The following is a 23,644-nucleotide window of genomic DNA, read 5'->3' on the forward strand; positions in this document are numbered from 1 at the left end:
GATCTCGCGGTCCGTGGGTTCGAGCCCCGCGTCGGGCTCTGTGCCGACGGCTCGGAGCCTGGAGCCTGTTTCGGATTCTGTGTCTCCCTCTTTCTCTGACCCTCCCCTGTTCATGCTCTCTCTCTCTGTGTCTCAAAAATAAATAAACGTTAAAAAAAAAAAAGAAAATTCTAGTTTCTTTCCTATCCTGCCTCCCACAAGAACCAGTATTAGATGGCTTTGTAGGTAATGCCCCCCAAATTTAAAGAACAGAAAACTATTTTCTACTTAAACTTCTCTAGGATATGGAAAAGTACAAAACATTGCTCAACTCATTTGTGTAATATTTCATATTCTAACATTGATTAAGCTATTGATCAAGAGAAAAATGACCGGAACAGCTCATAATGAATATGAATGAAAATCCAAAAGAAAATCACGATGAGCCAAATCCAGGTCTATATTAAAAGAAAAATAGATCAGAAACGGTCTGTATTCCACGAATAAAAGTGAATCCAGTGTAAGAACATATAGAAGTTCGATTCTTCTTATGACGGATCAAAGAACAAATTTAGTCATTGAAATAAATCTCCAAAATACATTTGTTCTAGTAATGATTTGTGCAACAGCTATTTCTTACAAAACTTGTAATTAGGGAGACAGTGCTTTTATATCAGATGGGGGGTTTAATGGTAAGTAGTACGTTTAAAATGGAAGAATAAATAGGTTAACTCTCCTCACACTTTAAAAACATGTTTATTTGTTTATTTTTAATTTTTTTAACTTTTATTTATTTTCGAGAGACAGAGAGCAAGGAGGGGAGGGGCAGAGAGAGAGAGAGAGGGAGACACAGAATCCGAAGTAGGTTCCAGGCTCCGAGCTGTCAGCACAGAGCCCAACACGGGGCTCAAACTCATGAACTGTGAGATCATGACCTGAGCTGAAGTCAGACACGTAACTGACTGAGCCACCCAGGCGCCCCTGTTTATTTATTTATTTTGAGAGAGAGAGAGAAAGAATGAGTGGGGGAGGTGCAGAGAGAAGGGGGGAGAGAGAATCCCAAGCAGGCTCTGCACTGTCAGCTCGGCCTGGGGCTCGATCCCACAACCTGTGACACCATGACTTGAGTTGCAGTCAACAGTAGGATGCTTAATCGACTGAGCCACCAGGTGCCCCTCTCCTACTCACACTTTTTGACTGGTCCTGAAACCCATCAGTTCCCGGTAAGACCACGTGCTTGAACTGGATAGCAATGTCTGCTCCATCAAGACTCCAGTGGCATATTTTTCTTTCAGCGTGGCCAAGTGATGCTAACGTTCATCAGGAAAAGTGAGCAGACAAGAATCAAGAATGTTCTGAACAGAGAGCCAGAATTCACTTTGTTGTCGTGAAAATATAACATGATAATAATGCCATAATCGAGCCAATGGATGTAGACTGTTGGAGTGACACCTTTTCAAATTATTAGATTAAGTTTAATAAGTCTTGTCTGTTACAGGAACATTCAGAAATTCTAAAGGGAAGTATGCTGTGTACTATGCAGGGGCATTAGGTTAAATCTAATTGCTTTGTTTATAAGAAAACTACAGAAAGTGTTCAGGGTATTTTAATACCATCTCATAGTAGTCATGTGTTTATTATGTCTAATTTGCCTGAAGAATTTGATCAGGGTTATTTTCTTACAGCATCGTGGGCTAATAATAATAATAATAATAGTAATAATAAGGGACATCTAGGTGGCTCAGTCCGTCAAGCGTCTGACTTCGGCACAGGTCATGATCTCCCGGTTCTGAGTTCAAGCCCCAAGTCGGGCTCTGTGCTGACAGCTAAGAGCCTGGAGCCTGCTTTGGACTCTGTGTCTCCCTCTCTCTCTCTCTCTCTGCCCCTCCCCTGCTCATGCTCCCTCTCTCTCCCTCTCAATCTCTCTCTCAAAAATAAATAAACGTTAACTTTTTTTAATAATAATACTAAATTGCATAGCTCTTATTCTGTGCCACTCTTCTAAGGTATTGAGATATATTAACCCCCTTAAGCATCACTAACGCTGTATGAGATCCATAATGTTGTTGTTTCCCTCGAGGCACAGTATTCGATCAACCTCTCCATCTAGGAAGTGGGAGAGTCAGCCCTGAGCTCCGGCACCCTGGCTCCCGAGTCTACAGGACGCGTCCCTCCTCGGAATGCGCTCTCTCTGTACAGCTGGGGAGGTCGCTCCTTTTTTAGGCTCTCACGTGACCTTTTGCTTTCCCCAGGGACCTGATGCCGAGGACCCTGGACGGGCAGATCACCATGGAGAAGACGCCCAGCTACTTCGTGACCCGCGAGGCGCCCGCGCGCATCTCGGCCATGTCCAAGGACACCAAGCTCATCGTGGTGGTGCGCGACCCGGTGACCCGGGCCATCTCGGACTACACGCAGACGCTGTCCAAGCGGCCCGACATCCCCACCTTCGAGAGCCTGACGTTCAAGAACCGCACGACGGGCCTCATCGACACGTCGTGGAGCGCCATCCAGATCGGCATCTACGCCAAGCACCTGGAGCACTGGCTGCGCCACTTTCCCATCGGCCAGATGCTCTTCGTGAGCGGGGAGCGGCTCATCAGCGACCCGGCCGGCGAGCTGGGCCGCGTGCAGGACTTCCTGGGCCTCAAGAGGATCATCACCGACAAGCACTTCTACTTCAACAAGACCAAGGGCTTCCCCTGCCTCAAGAAAGCCGAGGGCAGCAGCAAGCCCCACTGCCTGGGCAAGACCAAGGGCAGGACCCACCCGGAGATCGACCGCGAGGTGGTGCGCCTGCTGCGCGAGTTCTACCGGCCCTTCAACTTGAAGTTCTACCAGATGACCGGCCAGGACTTCGGCTGGGATGGATAACAGTATAATTTAAAAAGAAAAAGAAAAATATCAAAATATAATATATTTTTTTACCACTCGGTAGGGAAAAGGCAGTTTAATATTTGTGCTGAAAGTATTTGTTTCCGTATTTTTTTTCCCCCAGTGAATGTTAAAGAGAGTGTTCTGGCCTCCGCCCGCGTCTCGCCTTCCACGTGCTGACATTTGGACCAGCAAAAAAGGAAAACCTCACTGGTCTAAATACTTTCAGTTTACTACTTTTATTTTATGTGTTCTATACACAGTTATAAACCATGAGCGTTGGTGGCCATTGAGGGAAATCCTGAGAGTAAATCGATCGATCTCGGTGTCTGTCTCTGCCTCTCTGTCTCTTGTCTGTCTTTCCACGGGTCCCAGATAAAATGATCTCTGCTTCTATTTCCTCCCTTGTCACTTTTTTTTTCTTGCACCACTTTTCAAAAAGCGTTTCCCAGTTAATAATACTCCCATATTTGTACACCGCTTCCCAGTTACCATAGAACTTTTGAATAAAGCACCTTTTCCCGTCCTTATCCAAAGGTGGGGTAAGCGCATAGCACATAAAAATTATGATTCCCTTTTTACAGAGAAGGCGACTGAGTCTCAGGGACGTTAAATGACTTCTCGTAAGGCCAGATGGTGGACCTTGGGCAAAACCCCATCTTCTACCTGTTCCCTGTATCCTGCCACTTGTTCCAGAGAGAACTGGAAGTGAGGCATGTATCCTTTTAGAGACGGTTAGCTAGTCTGAGGACGATCGGAGATGGGACAGCGAGGGTTTCCTGTCGCCTTCTGAAGTTCCAGGCTAGCTTTGTGACACGCTAAGTCACAAGGAGTCACCCGTGTTCGAGGACACCGCTCAGACGTGGACATAACGTCTTTTAAGGGCCAGTCTTAGCTTGTTGAAGTACCCTGAGATCTAGAAATCTTGGTTTTGTTGAGGTTGAGAGAAATTACTGAATCTGTGTCTGGAGAACCAGACGGACACTCACACTAGGAACAGGAAAAAAATGGTAGGAGCATAAGTTACCTATGTGTGGTCTTCACTGTCCTTTTTTTTTTTTTTTTTTTAAAGAAAAACCCACTTCAGCAAGAGCTTATGAGTATGAACCTCCTTTTTTGTTACCTCTTTTTTTAACAAAGAAAACCTGCTTCTCTTTGTCATGTGTCATTTCTAATCTTGGAGCTAATACTAAGAAAAAACAAATAAATGTCATTATTTTTCACGGGTCGGAGACTGTCACCGTCACTTTCTTTCTCCCCCTGCTTCCTGTTCATACCAGGGATAACCGAATATTCATTAATGTTTGGGAAATATTCTAAGAAACACAGATGTGGGTAAAATGGCAGGTTTTTTTTCTTCTCCCCATCTATTTCTCTCCTCCCCCTCCCTTTAAATAGCTCAAATAAATCAATAGTTTATTAAGAGTATTCCTTTCCTCTCTGAGTGGGCATTAACAAGATTAGCATTAATGGGAATTAAATTGGTTTAGAGAGAAGCACATATGCACGAAATATATAAAACATTTATAATTAGTCTGTCAGCAACCTTTTATTACAGTTGTAAACCCAAGAGGAAAATGTCTCCCATCTCATGGAAGTTTTCCGTATCTGCCAAAAATTTAAAGGACCAGACCCTACAGTCTCCTAAAATAATAATTCTTTTTCTTCTCCGGCGCGGCCAATCAAAAGAAACTAGAGTTGTCTGCAAATGTGCAGCCAAATGTGCCTCAACCATAGACGCTGCCTCAAGGGAAGTAAATCTTTCCGGAGAGACCTAACACGGGATTCAAATGAAGGGGAAAAAATTATTTTAAGTGTCAAGGTGTTCCAACATTGCTCCAAACCCTTGAATTTTCTGTGCGAATATACCACTTAGGAGAGTTAAGAAAACCCCAATTCCCCATCTCCTTTGCCCAGTTGATTGCCTTGCCTTCCGTGCCCTTAATTTTCCAATGCAGCACCCCTGGTTTTGTTATTCTTAAATCCTCGCTTTGAGAAACGAGATACTCATCTGAAACTCTTTGCATCTTTTCTCTTAACTCATTTTGTTCATGCCTCTGATTCCTTGGTAAGCATTTGCCTGGCATTGCGCAGATGTGCCTTGTGCAGGGAAACTAGCACATCTGACAGTTGTATTCCGCCATTTTCCTCTTGTTGTGTTAAGAAATAATAAAAGAACGGAATTGAGTTCAAAGCACCTCTTCTTGCATGTAGATTTTTTTTTGAAATTCATATTATTTTAAAAAAAAATGAATGACTCTAGAGCCCGCCAGAAGAGCTTTCTAACTTCTCAAGTTTCATAAGAAGGTCAGAAGCTATAGATCCCAGCCAAACAGATCTAGAGTCAGTGTACTGGAAGTTTCCTCCAGAGCAGAAATTGCACTTAACTCCTGCTGTGTGTGGACTTGGCTTCACATTTCTTTTGTCCATTTAGCTATATCAAATAGTAGGGGGGGTTTAAGATTTTTTTAGAGAGAGAGTAAGTGGGGGAGGGGCAAAGGGAGAGGGAGGGAAAGAATCCCAAACAGGCTATACTCTCCGTGCAGAGCTTGACACAGAGCTCCATCCCATGACCTTGAGATCATGACCGGAGCCAAAATCAAGACTCAGACACTCAACCTACTGAGCCACCTAAGCGCCCCAGGTTTTGTCCTTGCTGTGAACATCTTAGCCAAGCTTTCTCTTCAGTTGTCTGTTCCATAGCCATGCTGACCTCCTGCATGCTTCTTAGAGGTGGAGAATTCTGTCTCCAGAAGAGCATATAATTCTCTAGGTAACTTGGTAACTTTCAAGGGGAACTCATTTATTCTAACCACTGGACATTAATAAGCTCCTTCATTATTGCAGAGTATTAATCCCACTGTGATTTTATCTTCAAAGAGCTCCAAAGTCGGAACAAACCTCATGGATCCGGTCACCATTTGGCACTTAAATCCTTTCTATGACTGGTTACGTGGGGGTTTAAACCATTCCTGGGTCTGGACATTCTTCACTCTTGATTTTGCTGTTGTTGCAAAGAGGAATAATTTCTCCTAAACCCCTTCATCCGGTTCTGTCGGCCGAGACCTGCTCAATCTGTTCCACATGGAGATCTCTCCAATTCAATGTGTGAATACCTAAACATGTGTATTAGATAATAGCACGTTCCATTCACGTGGCAGATTACCCTGTCAGAGGCATCCCCTTAAACCAACAGCAGCTCTCCGCTCTGTTGAATTGCACCTTACAGATAAGGAAAGGAACACTTAAGAGAACGAAAGACGCCTTTGCTTCCCAGGAAGGGTGTCTGGAGATACTTCTGTTGACTCAAAGGTGATGGAGTGTAGGGTGCTTCTAGTGGGCAGATCCCAGGGATGCTGCTCAAGACCGATGATGCACAGGTGAGCTCCTGCAACGACGAATCATCCTACCCCAAATCTCGGCAGTGCTGAGATTCCTGGTTTAAGAAGAAGTAAAGCATATCCAGCGAGTGCGGGTGTAAAAACCAGATTCTACTGAATGCTTGCCCAGCAATTTTTTCCCTTGTCACTCTAGGTTTTGCTCTTGAAAACCCTTCTTTCCCCAAGTCCGAGAGTGATCCCATCGTAGTAAGCAGATCTATGTTTCGTGTCACACTTTGCCAGGAGGAGCGCGAAAGAGAAACATCACTGAACTGAGTTTTTCCAGCTGAGGTCCAGGAGCTCCTAACAACAAACGGACAATGGCATTTCTGTGAAGTGGAATCCATCAACGTCGAGGGGGAAAAACAGCTTCCCAATAAAACGTGACTGAAGGCTTTTTCACGTTCAAGTCTTGGGGTGTCTTGTGTCTCCACGACAGCGCCGTGACCATATTTCTTGTTACCTGACGTAACAAACGTGTCCAGAGACAGAAGTAAATGGCCCCACTTCTGGTAAACAGCTGAAATCAGACGGGGGTGCTAGGGTTTACAAAGGGCTCCAAACTGCTGAGCGATGGCAAAGGGAGGCAGATTCTTGACTGCCATGCTTTCCAGAAAGCCCAGAACTTTGTGTGTGATTTCCACAGAATCAGGGAAGAGAAGAGCTTAGGACTGTCACACATGGGGAAGTGTGGCCTATTTTCCTGTCCTCTCCTACAATTCCTGAAGAATGGGCCCCTTCAAACCCAAACCTCAAGCCTTGTTGGGGAAACATCCACACTATCGTAGCGTGTCTGGTGCTTGACACATCAACGGGCAAGCATAGTTGCATTCAGCCTCTCAAGTGTATGGAAGGAAAACGTGGATAGGGAAATTCCCAAACCCATTCGTCCCATCATGGAATGTTGGCATGGGAGACCCACCCTTTAAAGCCTGAAAATTTGGAGCAATTAATGGAGCCGAGCAACTTTATACCCAGAGTAACAAAATGATGGATTTTAGTTATGCCAGGAGGAAATAAAACTGAAAACAGAAATTGTTTCTAATGTATGGACCCATTGTGGGCTGTTAGGAAATGTATGTTTCAGGCTATCACCCTGATTTTCCCCTTCCGTTGAAGCTGTCAGTCGTGTTCCTTTAATAGTTATATGTTCAACAACTTCGTCTCCTCGAGTGTTACTATCAGAATAAAAGGTGACAATTAATAGGGGACATACCTTCTGCTGTGAGCCCTTTTCACCCCACTGTCCCTGGGTCTGATATCTTATGTGCGTTGGAAGGATCAGATAGGAGGAATGGTACCCTTTATTAGCTCTCCTGTTTGGATTTTTAGCGTGGTGCTAGCTGTTAACTCCTAAGAGGGCTTTTAGGTCACTGTCTGGTCCACACATGGACACACTACAGTCTCTGTGTTTCATGTTCCTTTTTTTTTTTTTAATTTTTAAAGACATTTCTTCATTTTTTGAGAGAGAAAGGGAGAGAATGTGACTAGGGGAGGGTCAGAGAGAGAGGGAGACACAGAATCCAAAGCAGGCTCCAGGCTCTGAGGTGTCAGCACAGAGCCAGATGCGGGGCTCGAACCCATGAACCGTGAGATCACGACCTGAGCTGGAGTCGGACGCTTAACTGACTGAGCCACCCAGATGCCCCCACTTCTGTCTTGAAGTCCCTTTCTAGTAAGCCCAGAGTGTCTACTTCCATCCCTGGGGCTTTGTTTTCATTGCAAATAGGACTGGTCCCACCTATCCCACTCCATGCTACCTTCACTTTCTAGCGCCTTCTCTTCCTATGTGCTACCTGTGTCCTGTGATTCCCGGCATCCCCGCCTCTACCAGCCTACGCTCGTCCCTCTCTTCAAATGCACGATGCGCAATGGCGTCCACTTCCTACTTCCGATTCCTGGGGAAAACTGCTCTCGGCTTTGGCTTTGGGGAAGATAGTCTGAACGATGTAGACGCCAGGAGGGACGAAACAGAAAATGCAAGAATGTGGGCACATTTTTTGCCGGGAGACGGAGACGTTGGAAGGACACATAACCAGGTTTCCAGTACCCCAGCTGTCACCATAGACCTGAAGAACGGGGTCAACAACTTGGCATCCCACTTCTGAAGGGCTGTCTGCCTCTGGCCTGGGCAGTGGCATCCCCTCCTCCCCCCCCCCCCCCCACCTGCTTTCCCAGAAAGTCTTCTCTAAGCTCCTATTTCTTTATTTCAAGCCAGCAACAGCTGGTCAACCAGAGAGCAGTAGGAAGTGAGAAGACTTTCACTGCCATTTTTCAGCATGAACAAGAGCTCTTGATGGTCTCCCATCAACCGAGACCTTTAGAGGTCAAACTTATTCTTTTTAAGCAGGTTCACACACAGCACAGAGCTTAACACGGGGCCTGAACTCATAACCCTGAGATCAAGACGTGAGCTGAGAGCAAGGTTGGATGCTCAACCAACCGAGCCATCCAGTCGCGCCTAGAGTTCCAACCTAATTCTACTGGACCACTTGATGTTCGTCTTTAAATTCCAGATCCGTTCTTTGTTAGGAAACATCCAACTAAATACTCTATAATAACAACAACAACTTACTTTATGTAAAATGATTCCGAGCATTCTTACATCCAACTTTAGGCTGGAATAACTTTTTTGCTCGTTTTCCCTTCTTTCTAGATGAAGAAAAAGTCTATACGTGATCCTATTTTCTCATTTCCAACAAACTCCACATATCCCCTCCACAGAATTCCTTGCAGACGTCTTTTCATTCTTTTTCTTTCCACCTGCCTTCCTACCATATTATTTCTTTTCTGCGTGAACTGTTACCCTTTAATATTTTCCCACTTCCCTGTATCCAGCTCCTTAAGTGAAAAGTTATTTCTGTCATTATTCCTCCTTGGCTTTCAACGGGACTCATAATTATGCCTTCCCCTTTTTTGGCAACCATCTGGCCCCAGCATTATACCTTATTTTTCATTTCCAAAGTTGGCCTTTTTTTTTTTTCTACCTCCTTTGATCTCCTTTACCTTTTCTCAGATGGTGCCTTTCCATTTCGAGAAAAGCTCTCTTTAGAGAAACATCTCCTTTCCGCCAGCCTTCCAGCATATGGCATTGGAAACTTTCTGGGGATGTAGCCGTGTTATCCCTTCTTGAGTTGGTTGTGCACGTCGGTCTTTCAGTGTGTGTCCCTAGCTTTGTCACCAGCCTGTTCTCTACTCTTCCATGCCCACTCATTCCTGCCACGTTTACACTGAAATTACTCTGCCTCGAATTTCTCCAGCCCGGTCACCGTCATTTTTACTATCGTCTCCCTTATTTCTGCTGTTACCACTACGATGCTTCCTAGGCATCTAAAACTGCGCCAAATCTGCCTTTCCCCAGTGCTGTCTGTCTGTCTGTCTTCAGGAACATCTTCATTTCCTACATTATTGAAGATGTTTGTCCATTCACTGTTTGAGTCCTGGGAAACAGCTACGTGATAAATAATGTGACTATGTATTCGTGAGATTTCCCTGGCTCTTCACACCTATTTATACCTTGAAAGGAAACCATAGCTTATCCAAATCACCCATTTTTTTTTATTTTTTTTTAACATTTATTTATTTTTGACACAGAGAGAGACAGAGCATGATCAGGGGAGGGTCAGAGAGAGAGGGGGACACAGAATCTGAAACGGGCTCCAGGCTCTGAGCTGTCAGCCCAGAGCCCGTCGCGGGGCTCGAACTCACGGACCATGAGATCATGACCTGAGCCGAAGTCGGCCGCTTAACCGACTGAGCCACCCAGGTGCCCCAATTCACCCATTTTCTTGATCCTACTTACTTAAAAAAAAAAAAAAAAAAAAAAAAAAAAAAAAGGATGTTCCTTTACTTCATCAGCTTCCTGTGCCTTAATGATGAGACCCTATATCTTGTGCATAATTCGGTGAATAGTCTTGATTTGACCACAAATAAGGAAGTGTTGCATGAATCATTCAGTGCCACTGAACTTCAGGGTGGTTTGTTGTTGTTGTTGTTGTTATTGTTTGGATTTTTACTTTTTTGATTTACTAAAAAAAATGCAGAGAATAAACTGTGCTCGTCACAACTGAAATGTCTGGAAACATTTTAGGGTTGGGGCCATCGCTAATACTTATTTTTCTTCTGTCTCTCAAAACGGTTGTCATTAAATCAATCATCTTACCTATTTCACATGGGCCACTGAAAACTATAATCAAAATGTGCTTTTATCAGTAAGACTCAGTGCTGGCTGGCCACGGAAACTTTCTTCCTTGTATCACTTGGTGACACCTGTCAACATTGGAGGAGTGATAACTGTCTTTGAACTGTGAGTTTCTGCCTATTTTCCTTGAAGTCCATGCATTACCATGCCCCCTTGGCTGTGAGGTCCCATCTTTTCTGGATTCTGAAAAAGTTCTGTTGGGGGAAAAGAAGTCCTTAATGACAGCTTCTAAATTGAGCCTATCTTAACCCATCCCTTTTAGCCCTTTAATTTACAGACTACCCCCCGCCCCACCTTGAACAGTAAAATATAAAGAAACTCGTTCATTCTTGCTCTAACCGTTGCTTTCACCATCACTTTGATCTGGTCTGGATAGGGCATGTCTTTCCTTTCACATGTGCTATTCTCTGCAAATTTTCATATTCTTGTTTCCCCCCACCTCCTGCACTATCCCTTACTTTTGCAAAAGAAGGAGGTAGGAATCCTTCAATCCTTTGCTACTGAGAGAATTCACCCTTGACAACCATTTGAAATTGGGGACAGTGTTTCTTGCCTCCTGATTGGACATAAAGATGACTTCTGAGTCTAGAGTTTGTCCAAAGAGTGTCACTGAGTGACCACAAAAGCCAGTATCTGTTGCTTTGAGTCCTTGCCTCTATGGTCCTTACCATTAAATCCAGTCAATTTTCATTTGTGGGAATTTACTCAGGTCCCAAGGTGTCTTTTGAACTCCCTTTTCCAAAAAGGATCACCTAAAACAAATTGGGGATAAAATACACATCACATAAAATTTACCATCTTAACCATTATTAAGTGGAAAATTCAGTGACATTAAGTACATCCACAGTGTTGTTCTGCAACCATTACCACCAACCATTTTCAGAACTTTGTCATCACCCCTAACAGAAATTTTGTACCCAGTGGACAATAACTCCCCGTCTTACTACTCTCCACCTCGGTGATCTCTGTTCTGCTTTCTGTCTGTGTGAGTTTGACCCTTCTAGGTAACCTCATAGAAGCGGAATCATGCCATTTGTCATTTTGTGCTTGGGTCACTTCACTTATAATGTTGATAAGGGTCATCCACATTGTGGAATGGATCAGAGTGTCCTTCGTTTTTAAGGCTAAATAGTATTTCATTGCATGTGTATTCCTCATGTTTAGTCATCTATCAATGGACACTTGGTTGTTTCCACCTTTTGGCTATTGCGAATAATGCTGCTATGAACATGGGTGTGCAAATATGTGCTAGGGTCTCTGGCTTTGGGGTACATGTCACAAAGTGGGATTTCTGGATCACAGAGTTGTTCCATGCTTAACTTTTTGAACAACCACCAAAGTATTTTCCACAATGGCAATGCATGAGTTTCCAATTTGTCTACATCTTCCCCAACACCTGTCTTTTTTTCTTTGTTTCTTTTCCTTTCTTCCTACTGCCTTCCTTCCTTTCTTCCTTCTTTAACCTTTCTTTTCTTTTTTCTTTTCTTTTCTTTTCTCTTCTTTTCTTTTTCTTTCCTTTCTTTCTCTTTCTTTCTTTTTCTTTCTCTTTCTCTCTCTCTCTCTCTCCCTCCCTCCCTCCCTTCCTTCTTTAAAATAATAGTCATCCTAGTAGGTATGAAGAAAAAGGAGGGTTTTTTTTTTCTTCTGTTCTTATTCCTTAACTCCAAGTCTTTGGAGGCCCCTTTCCTAAAATTTTTCTAGGGGGACTTTTAAAAACTAGTAATATCCAAACTTGCTTCTCATGTTCTTGCCCTTTTCTGTCCTCTCTCCCCATCTCTGTCCCTGAGATGAAATCAGCTTCCCTTTTTTTTCTTACCACAACAGGACACTGCAACTCCTCTACTTTCTTCAACTGCTTTTTTGGTCTTCTTTCAAACTTCCCACACCTTGGAAACTCTGCTGATCATCTACCGTGAAAGCATATGGTGGCTTCAACTGACTGGTGCCTGATTTTCCCAACTTGTCTGTCCTTTTCCTTCTGGACTCTCGAAGCTGACCACCCTGTACCTTTTTCTGCCTCATGACAGTAAGCACGCAGAAAGGGCGCCCACGTTCATGAACCCACACGCACACACTGGCACACAGCCTTCCCCCAAAGACCATGTTCAATCTCGCCTTTACCCCAAGTATTGCCAGATTCTTGGTTTGAACATTGGAGATGCTTTTTTGTTGGTATATAACACTCAGGAGACCCCCTTCCACCTACTCTGGACTTCAGTGAGTGGTCCATGTCTTTGGCTACCGGCTGTGACCAAGCAAGTCCCAGAGAGCAGATGCCATTCACATTTCCTTTTTCACATAGTATATTCACCAATAGAGTCTCTGGGCTGGCTTGTTGGCCTCCTCGGAACTGTAAACACAGCCACTGCTTCCTCACTTGGTCATGATTTCTCCTTTATTCAGAAGACATAAGCAAAATGTAAACTTAAGCCTCCTTAGGAGAATCACTGTGAATAAAAGTTATTCATGGTTTTCACTTTAAAAAAAAAACATCAGAAAACAAGTGTTACCACGAATAAAGAATCTGTGTGAATTCTTGCTGCTGTCTCTTGAAAAATGCAGATCAGAAAAATACGACCGGGAACAAATGCAGAGCCACCCCAGGTTCATAGCCTCATCCTGTCTTTAGATGGGAATAGATGCCTAAATAGTTTTTTTTTTTTAATATTTTAATGTTTATTTTTTCTCGAGAGACAAAGCATGAATGGGGGAGGGGCAGAGAGCGAGGGAGACACAGAATCCAAAGCAGGCTCCAGGCTCCAAGCTGTCAGCACAGAGCCCGATGTGGGGCTTGAACTCATGAACCACAAGATCATGACCTGAGCTGAAGCCGGACGCTCAACCGACTGAGTCACCCAGGTCAGGTGCCCCAATAGATGCCTAAGTCTTAAGTAGACAGCCACACACACTGAGGTCCTGCCTGCCTTGACATAGCCTTCAAATTCTTTTTTTTTTTTTTTAATTTTTTTTAACATTTTATTTATTTTTGAGACAGAGAGAGACAGAGCATGAACGGGGGAGGGGCAGAGAGAGAGGGAGACACAGAATCGGAAACAGGCTCCAGGCTCTGAGCCATCAGCCCAGAGCCCAACGCGGGGCTCAAACTCACGGACTGCGAGATCCTGACCTGAGCTGAAGTTGGGACATTTAACCGACTGAGCCACCCAGGCGCCCCAACATAGCCTTCAAATTCTAACAATTGGGTTCATTTTGCTTTTCTGTGATCAAGCTTTCAATCTCACATAATTCTGCCCAGTAGGTTAGTGTTGTCTTCTATCTCTATAGCTGGGTTTCCTCCTTTCTAGCCTCTTCCTCCAGTTACTCCAGGCTCAGGAGGTATGTCCAAGCCTGTCTCTTTTTTTTATATAAAAAAAATTTTTTTAAATGTTTATGTATTATTAAGAGACAGAGACAGAACATGAGCATAGGAGGGGCAGAGAGAGGGGGAGACACAGAATCCAAGGCAGGCTCCAGGCTCCGAGCTGTCAGCACAGAGCCCAACACGGGGCTCGAACCCTCAGACTGTGAGATCGCGACCTGAGCCGAGTTTCTGATGCCCAACCAACCGAGCCACCCAGGTGTGCCCCAAGCCTGTCTCTTTGACCACATTCCTGATGTCTTCTGCCAGACCTCCCTTGCTTCGTCTACCTAGGTAGGTCAGAAGAAGGGACGATAGACTTCCTTTTGAGTTTGCCAGAGCACCTGACCTGTGCCTGTAGTATTCTCTATTTATTTATTAATAAATAAATCTCATGAATCATGAGCTGATACCAGGAGTTGGACACTTAACTGACTGAGCCACCCAGGCGCCCCTCTGTTTCTTTTATTATGTTAGTGATAGTGTTGTTGGCCTACGCTAAAGCCAAAGGAAGCCTAATTCTAAAGACCATGTTTCAATGACCATGGCTGATTTTCTTTTTCATGCACTTTCCAAGACAAGCCAGTTTTCTCTCTCAAATTGAATGTGTTTCTTGTAGGAGTTTGAAGGGTAGCTCATGTGGCCTTAGCTCCTCCCGATTTGATTGATACTCCCTGGAGGTGGGGGGGGGGGACTGTTGCTTCTCTTGAAGGGTGTTCTTGAAGCAAGCTCCAGTCTACCTGGACACCCAGACAGCACTACCTTCTGTCATCTCCGACCTTTACCCACAAGCAGGTGAATTTAAAGATCCTTTCCCCAATTTCGTGTCTGTGGTTGTGTATTCTTTTCTTGAAAGAACGCCCAAAATGGTCTGAGTTTCAGGCCCCGTGAAACCTGCCTCCACTTCTGTCTGTGTGATTTTTCGGGAGGATAAATTTGCCACATCAGCAGGACTTGATATTTCCCCCCTCACCCCATTCTCTCAGCTGCAGTGCTAACTTCCAGAGAGGCCAATGGAGCCACGTAAAAAACAATGACAAACAGGTGCAAAGAAATAGCATCCTGTCAGCGACATTGGAAAGAAATGGCTATGATGCATTTTAATTTATTAAAAAAAATTGTTTTACGTTTATTCATCTTTGAGAGAGAGAGAGAGAGAGAGAGAGAGAGAGAATGAGTGGGGGAGGGGCAGAGAGAGAGGGAGACAGAATCGGAAGCAGGGTCCAGGCTCCGAGCTGTCAGCACAGAGCCCGACGTGGGGCTCGAACCCACGAACCGTGAGCTTGTGACCTGAGCCGTGGTCAGGTGCCTAACAGACTAAGCCGCCCTGGTGCCCCATTTTATTTTTTTTAAGTTTATTTATTTATTTTGAGAGAGACAGAGACAGCATGAAGGGGGGGGAAGAAGCAGAGAAAGAAAGAGAGAGAATCCCAAGCAGGCTCCGTGCTGCCAGCGCAGAGCCCAACGTGGGGCTCTGTCCCACTGGGAGATCATGACCTGAGCCGAAATGAAGAGTCAGACACTTCACCAACTGAGCCACCCCGGAGCCCGATGATGTATTTTAGTTTGAACTGATAGGGCCAGATAAAACTGACCAGCACAGGCCTGAACCCACAGTGATACCAGGGACACTAGATACGTTAATATAACAATCACCTCGCACCCTTCTTAGACCCTTCTGAAATGGCCTGATTTTTCCGCCATACGTCTTTATTCCTGAGAGTTAGTGGGGATTATTAAGAGGGTGGGCATTTGATTTGGATTCTAAATTTGTCAATGTCGAGCTGTGTGACTCTGAGAAGCACACCTAATCTCTCTGCTCCCCAGTGTTCTATCCTGTAAAGAAAGAATGATAATAGTAACACCCCACATAGTTGTTAAGAAGATTGAAATATTATGTGAAAAAAGTGCTTATCTCAATGCCTGGGACATAGCCAAGAGAACATGAGTTTCAGCTTTTGTTTAGAAGATTTGTGGACGATTCTGGGATTCTGGAAAAGGACTGTAGTTTGCATGAACACGCCCACATACATCCACACACTTTCGGGCCTCTTTGCGCAGAGATAATGCAAGTTGGGATCACTGGATTACACTTTAATAGCATTGTCCCTTGAAACTAAAAGATTGTTCAGAAACGCACCAAAAGTTTCCAAACCTTAAATCTGTCTAATTAAGTAGAAATCATTTCAACTCACTGACAGAGTTCATGTTCGTCATTCCATAGTTACATCCCCACATTTTCCCGAAACAAGTCGTGGGCAGGAGGGACACCAGCTAGGCTTCCCCACCATCAGTCATCCAACAGAAGGCAAATCCCTGAGCTCCCTGGCTGGCTCAGTCAGGAAAGCAGGCGACTCTTGACCTCAGCGTCGTGAGTTTGAGCCCCACTTTAGGGATAAGACTTACTTAAAAACATTTTTTTTTTTCAATAAAAAGAAGGTAAACACTTGGGGTTGCTTGATAGAGTAGGTCATCCCACTACACAGTTGTGAGGCTCTGTAAGGAGCAACCCCAAGCAGGTCCTAGAGTTTTGCTCTGCCTGGAACTACCCTGCGGTTTTACATCAATCCTTCAGGGCTCTTAGAGTCTCCATTTTCTCATCAAGGAGTAGGTTGAATGGTTTTGAAGGTCCCTACCAGCTGTGAGCAAATATATAAATGCAGGTTTCATCAAACTGTCTGCTGGGGGAATCCTAGTGATGTCACATTTCACTTGTAGACCACATTAGAGTTTGCACAAGTCTTGACGACACAGACTACAGGTTTTCTTTGGTTAGAGGTCAGTCTCCCTAAAGGTGAGATATTTCCATTTTCATTACTGTCTACTCCTAAAACACCTAAGTTCAATGACACTTCCTCAGTAACACCTTGGCAGCAACGTGGCAGAGTATTTTCTTTATTTAAAGAATCATTTCAGGGGCACTTGGGTGGCTAAGTGCCAAACTCTCGATGGCATCTCGGGTCATGATCTCATGGTTGGTAGGGTTGAGCCCTGCATTGGGATCTGTGCTGGTGGCTCAGATCCTGCTTGGTATTCTCTTTTTCCTTCTCTCTCTGCCCCTCCCCCATGAGCACTCTCTCTCTCTCTCTCTCTCTCTCTCTCTCTCTCTCTCAAAATAAATAAATGTTTTTATTTTATTTTTATTTTTTTAAAATTTGAGAGACAGAGAGAGCACAAGCAGGGGAGGGGCAGAGAGAGAAGGAGACACAGAGTCTGAAGCAGACTCCAGGCTCCAAGCTGTCAGCACAGAGCCCCACGCAGGGCTTGAACTCACAAACCGTGAGATCGTGACCTGAGCCGAACTCAGATGCTTACCCGACTGAGCCACCCAGGTGCCCCAATAAATAAACATTTTTTAAAAAGAATCACTTCATGGCACAGCAATTGGGTAGATTAAGTAGTCTATGCCACACCCCGCAATCATCTAGTATAGAATCATCAAGGATAGAAACATATATTTTCATTAGAAGAGGAAAATTATGGTGATACAGAAGTTAAAAATTGATTGGTTTTTCAAGTAATAAGCTTTAGAGAAAAAGGCTTGATGGGAGATGATTCATACCCTGGCAAGGTTGCTGTTCAACCCAACAACTCTAAGAACTAGGTTAATCAAACGGGGATGCTCTGTTTATCAGAATGCTTTGAGGTCATGGAACTAATTCATGCTTACAGTTGCAAAACTTCCACATGATGAAATGGTCTTAGCAGTGGTTTCACAAGATGAAGATATTTACCATGAAATAGGACTTCTATGCTATGAAATAAAACTTTACAAGGCTCCCAGCTTTATAGACTAGGGCGATTAGCATTTTATATATCTATCAAGTTGGCTCAACAGTTTTAGCTTCCCTGCCTTTTCTTAAATTATAAGTTGTAGCTTTTCAAGGGTAAACGTGGGCTTCCCAGGGATTTTTGCAAATATATCAAGGTTCATAAAAAACAAGAAAATTAATAGTTTCCCTTATTGGTTTGGTCCTGTGAAGCTGATTGTATATTTCTGTTTATTTTCTTCCCCCTGTAGTGGAAAGGGAACTGAAAGATCATTTGTGGTGGTGGGTGGTGATTTGATGCAATTTGTTTTCTCATATTCGTTGAAGTAGTAATTATATTTATGCATATGCTATATTAAGGAGGTGCTCTATTTGAAGTTCCAAGATTTTTGACCATATTTGATGATCATTAACATTTAAAAAAAGCTCCTCTCAAAGGTCTTTTAAAATATTTTTCTATGACTAAGTCGTCAAAAAGGTAGCTTTTATATGCTTCAAGTCTTTGAATTTTTTTAGTATTGCAAAATTTTAGCCCATCTGAGAGAACTCATCAGGTTCTTTCTCTGAGGAAATACAATTTCTTCTCCTGTTTTATATCCATCCTCATTGATAATTTCTTACGAAAGTTGTGAAGGTCTCTTATTCAAAATGCTTCTCTGAGAATTTTCTTAATTCTGTACCTTTTCTACTTCAGTAATTGAAACTGGGAACTATTTCATGTATTACATGTAAATTCACTATGGCAAAACTATCAGGAAAATTATAGACAATGACAACAGATTACAAATTTAAACTTAAAGTTGGAAAATCTCATTTTATATGTATTTATCAAATTGTATCATGACACCAGGTTTTCTGGCTCCTTTTATGTAACCAGAAATACGTATGTTTTCTGTGATAAAGGTTTAAAGAGTTTAAAACATTCGTCTTCACAGGTTTTGTTGAACATTTTCCCTTCAGTGTTATTTCTGTTTAAAAAAATAATTTTGCTTCTGTTTTTATTTTATTTAATAAAAGGCACCCATTTCATACAATAGGTTAGTTGCTCTCATTTATTGATGCTTATTTATAGAACATAATGCTTCCACATCCCAATATTACTGATGAGGTAAACATTATTTCAACATTAAAGTTAGTCTTATGTTTTTGACAATGAAAATGACCAAAACCTTAGACTTGTATATGTTCTTTTCCTTCCTTAAAATCAACTATGTCTAACTTCCTTTTGGTCCAAAAGCACAACATGGGAGGATTTGGTTTTTTTGACAAAGCAAAAATTAATGTTAATTTATTATTTGTTCATTTTATTCTTTTGGATTTCAGAAATACTTTTTAACAGCTCTATTGAAATACAGTTGAACATAATAAACTATACATATTTAAAGCTTATGGCTTGAGAAGTTTTGAGATACATAAAAACTATGAAACCATCACTATACTCAAAATAACAAATACATCCAACAGTCCAAAAATTTTTCTATTTCTTCTTACAGTTTTATTGGATTTTATTTTATACATCTTGAAGTTCTCTTATTAGGTACATATATACATTTAGGATTGCTATGTACCTTTGATGAATTGACCTCTTTACCATTATGAAGTAGTTTTCTTTACCCCTGGTTATATTCTTTTCTTAGAAATATACTTTGTCTAGAATTAATAGTCATTCAAGCTTTATTTTGATTAGTGTTAGCATGGCAAGTCTTATTTTTCCATTCTTTTTCTTTTAATCACTTTGTGTCATTATATTTGAAATACTTGTCTTGTGAGCAGCATATAGTTGGGTCTTCCTTTTTTTTCCATTATGACAGTCTCTGCAATTTAATTGAGGTAATTAGAACATTCACATTTAATGTGATTATTGATATAATTAGGTTTAAATCTATCACCTTGATATTTGTTTTCTAGCTGACTCATCTGTGCTTTTTTCTTTATATATTGATGTCTTCCTTTGGATTAACTGGGTATTTTTATGATTCCAACTTATCTTTTTTGCTCATGGAAGTGGATTATTTAACATAATGAGTTTTATTCTTATGTGATATGTGTAAGAAAAGTGGGCTTGTCACATTGCCTGGTCTTTATAGTTTAGTGACAGAAACAAAAGAACTATGTTTCTTCTACTTAACATCTAACATTAAATCCTACCTACCATCTGCTTGTTACGGTTGATCACGTGTGGTTTAAATAAGCGTGTGCACACACCTCATTTCTGCACTGCTCTCATTTGGTCTTTCACCTCTCTAACTCTGTCCTGGGATCTTATCACTTTAAAAAAGCACTCAGGTTTGGAAACATTGAGAATTTGCATCGATAAGCTTACTTCCAAGGCATGTTTTTTGGTTTCTTTGGGCTGCCCTAACAAATCCCCACAAACTGAGTAGCTTAAAACAACAGAAATTTATTCTCTTATAGGTAAAGAGTCCAGAAGTCTGACATCAAGGTGTTGGCAGGATTGGTTCCTTCTGTAGACTCTGAAGGAGAATCTGTTCCATGCCTCTTCTAGTTTCTGGTGGTTTCCAGAATCCTTGTCTTTCCTTGGTGTATCACTGGAATTTATGTTTCTGTCTTCATATAGCCATCTTCCTTCTCTATGTATCTGTGAGCCCTCTCTGTCCAAATGCACTGGCCTTATAAAAACATTTTAAGTCATTAGATTCAGGGCCCACCATCTTGTGTAGTATGCTCTAAGCTCTTTGGGTTTTTTTCCTTACTGGAGTATAATTGACATATAGCATTGTATTAGTTTCAGGAATACAGCATAAGTATTTGATAATTGTATACATTGTGAAATGATCACCAGAATGAGTCTAGTTAACATCCATCACCATACATAGTTATTAATTTTTTCTTATGGTAAGAACTTTTCAGATCTACTCTCTTAGAAAACTTTTAAGTCTATAATACAGTATTATTAGCTATAGTCATCATGCTGTATGTTACATCCTCATAACTTACCTATTTTATAACTAGAAGTTTGTACCTTTTGACCACCTTCACCCATTTCATTAACTCCCCACACCTTGTCCTTGGCAACCACCTGTCTGGTCTCTGTAACTATGAGCTTATTTTTTGTTTGTTTGTTTGTTTAGATTCCACATATAAATGAAATTATATAGTATTTGTGTTTCTCTATCCGACTTATTTCTTAATGCCCTCTAGGTCCCTCTGTATGGTCAGAAATGGCAAGATTTCATTCTTTTTCATGGCTGAATAGCATTCCATTGTGTATGTATTCCACGTTTTCTTTATCCATTCATTTATCGATGGGCATTTAGGTTGTTTCCTTATCTTGGCTATTGTAAATAATGGTGCAGTGAACATGGCGGTACATGTATTATTTTGAGTTTTCATTTTCTTCAGATAAATACCAAGAAGTGGAATTGCTGGGTCATATGATAGTTCTATTTCAAACTTTCCTGTTTTTAAATAGTATGACCTCATCTTAACTTGTTTAGATTCTCAAAGACCAAACAGGGCCAATTTCACAGGTAACTGGGATTAGGATTTTAACAGATCTCTTTGGGGGAACACAATTCAATCTTGAGAAGTACCATACATTCAGAGGGCTTAAAATAAATATTTACTGAGGTACACTAAATTCACCATAGAATAATTATCTATTTCCCCTGGGGTGTGTGTGTGTGTGTGTGTGTGTGTGTGTGTGTGTGTGTGTGTGATCTATTGCTACAGAACAAACTGCCACAAGGTTCTTAGCTCGCAGTTTCTGTGGGTCAGTAGTCAGGCACAGCTTAGTTGAATCTTCTGATTGGGGTCTCACAAAGCTGCAGTCACTCAGGCTGCCATCTTATCTGGAGGTTAGTCTGAGGAAGAATTTGCTTCCAAGCTCATACAACTTGTTGGTGGAATTTTGGGTTTTTTTTTTGAGGTTATAGAACCAAGGACCCAGTTAGTTCTTGCTGACTGTCAGCTGGAAGCCACTCAGCTCTTAGAGGCCACCACAGTTCCTCTCCATGTAGATTTCCTCAACATGCCTGCCTGCTTCTTCAAGTCAGCAAGGAGAGTCTCCTGAGTCAGCTAGCAAGATGAAATCTTGTGTCACATAACCTGATCACAGGAATGAGATTCATAAATTTTGCCATATTCTGTTGGCCAGAAGAAAGTCCTGACCACATGCCACGGGGAGGGGATTATTCAGAGGCATGTACACCAGGATGTAGGGGATGTTGGGGGGCACTTTAGAGTCTGTCTGCCACATGTTCCCTTGTCTGATGAATGAAGGGAATAAAGTTGATGCTAAGGTTTCCTTCAGCTCTAGTATCTAAATGTCTAGGGAGATCCTTCACCCCTAAGTTTACATCTGCTGGCAATCTCTTCCCCCACCCATTACGTCCCACTTCTGACTTGTAAGCACGGAGCCATTCATAACTGTATCCATGTTTTTGTCAATGAAAGACCCAGACTTATCAACTACGTTTGCTAGGATTGGTAACCACTCATAGAAAGGCTTCTATAACCAACGTAAGGTGGCTTTTAATTCCTGTGTACAACAAGGCTTTCAAATTCCTCTGAGTAGAATAACTTGAATTTATAGCACTCTTGTCTTTTTTTTTCTTGATACATTCTCATGTGGAGTCCCTTGAAGAATAAGAGTACTTCCTTTGCTGATCTGAAGTTATCGTCAAATCCCTTGCTTCTCAAAAGGTGAATTCCAGAACTATGACTTTTTGATATAACCTACTAGTTGCTAAGAAGGTCCCCATCATATTGTTTTTCCCTTCCCTGGGTTGCTTTTATCATATCTGGTCTCCATGTTACTCTTGCACGGATGCAGCTAGCTTTACTATATTATTTATGATTCAAAATGATGTCCTCCGGGAGCGAAGAGCTCAGAACTTACATGCTCCTACTTCCAGTTTCCTGCTGAGCTGCCACTCTGGTCACTGTCCATACACTTGGGAAGACCTTCTCCTTCCCCTTCCTCCCTCTCTCCACCCCCACCTGGGACACTAGGTTCATTAACTCCTGAGCTAAGTTCACAGAACCGATCCTGAAGCCCTAATGCCCTCTTCTCTCCTCCTCAGTCTGTTCTACTCTCCACGCTCACCCCCAACTCCACCTCTTGCCTCCCTGGTGAGAGAAAAACATTCTCAAACCTGAGATACAATGCAGAGCTAGGTCAGTTTTACTCTGAGATTCCAGTTAAATAATTTGGATTGCTGGCCAGTCTCTGTTGAGACTTTTCTTTGAATCTCCAGCCTTAGGACAGTGAACCTATTCTTCAGTGTAGTTGTCTTTGACTGTGCTCTCAGAGGATAGGTGGGATTATTTTTGGTGGCGTGAGGGCAGGAAACAGCACAGTGCCACCACAGAGAAGCTCTTCAGAAAACCTAAGTTAATACATGAGTTTATTGTTTTGGGTCATTAGTGGAGCATCAGCAGAGGTACAATGGCACCACTGTGGGTATGTACATTACCTGGGTCACATGCCTTGTATGCTCCCTTCGTACCCACAGAAGACATCGCTAGCTGATCATAGTACTTTGACATACCAAACCCCGATTTGCCCCAAGAATCTTCCCCAACCATACGCTTTGGGGAGCCACTACCAATTGATTGAAGCTGGTGCATGTGATAACAACTTCTTTGCTACCCCTGCTCTAGAGCTCAGGGAATACAAAGGGACAAAACGAGGAAAAGAGGTTTATAAAGGAAAATGGAAGGGATTCCTGGCATCTCAAATGACAGCTTACTCTTGTTATAGCCTGATTAACTTCACCACACTTCAGCCTCCCACCCTATACCTCAAATATGGGTACCCGGAAGATATCTGGGTCCACTAAGATCACAGAAGTGGATGATCGTGGTTTTAATTTGCTTCCTTCGCATTGGTAAATCAAGAGCAACAATGGCTTCAAGTCTGTAGAATTGTTGTAAACGTTCGATAAAGTTATGTACATCAGGTGCTTAGAGTAGTGCTTCGTATGGCATAGGTCCTTGATAAATATTAGCTATCACCGACAGTAATATTGGTTAGGATTTCCAAGAAGTTACCCTTCTGATGAGGCTTGGGAAATACCTTTTCCCACTAACACAGCCTTCCTTGTGTGGGCTGGGAGGG

The 23,644-nt window shown here is 42.5% G+C and overlaps 1 protein-coding gene across 1 annotated transcript in view; it reads left to right on the plus strand.

The window, feature by feature from the left end:
• HS3ST3A1 (heparan sulfate-glucosamine 3-sulfotransferase 3A1) overlaps window positions 1-5,050 on the plus strand; it is a 104,580-nt gene extending 99,530 nt beyond the window's left edge. Inside the window, exon 4 of the mRNA XM_040452931.1 lies at window positions 2,232-5,050. Within this exon, the coding sequence (XP_040308865.1) occupies window positions 2,232-2,853 (622 nt within the window). The 3' untranslated portion in view covers window positions 2,854-5,050. The remainder of the gene's footprint in view (window positions 1-2,231) is intronic.
• Window positions 5,051-23,644: the final 18,594 nt, after the last annotated feature.

Source organism: Herpailurus yagouaroundi, unplaced genomic scaffold (genome assembly GCF_014898765.1).
Source record: "Herpailurus yagouaroundi ecotype Mexico unplaced genomic scaffold, PumYag 208, whole genome shotgun sequence".
Classification (NCBI taxonomy): Eukaryota; Metazoa; Chordata; class Mammalia; order Carnivora; family Felidae; genus Herpailurus; species Herpailurus yagouaroundi.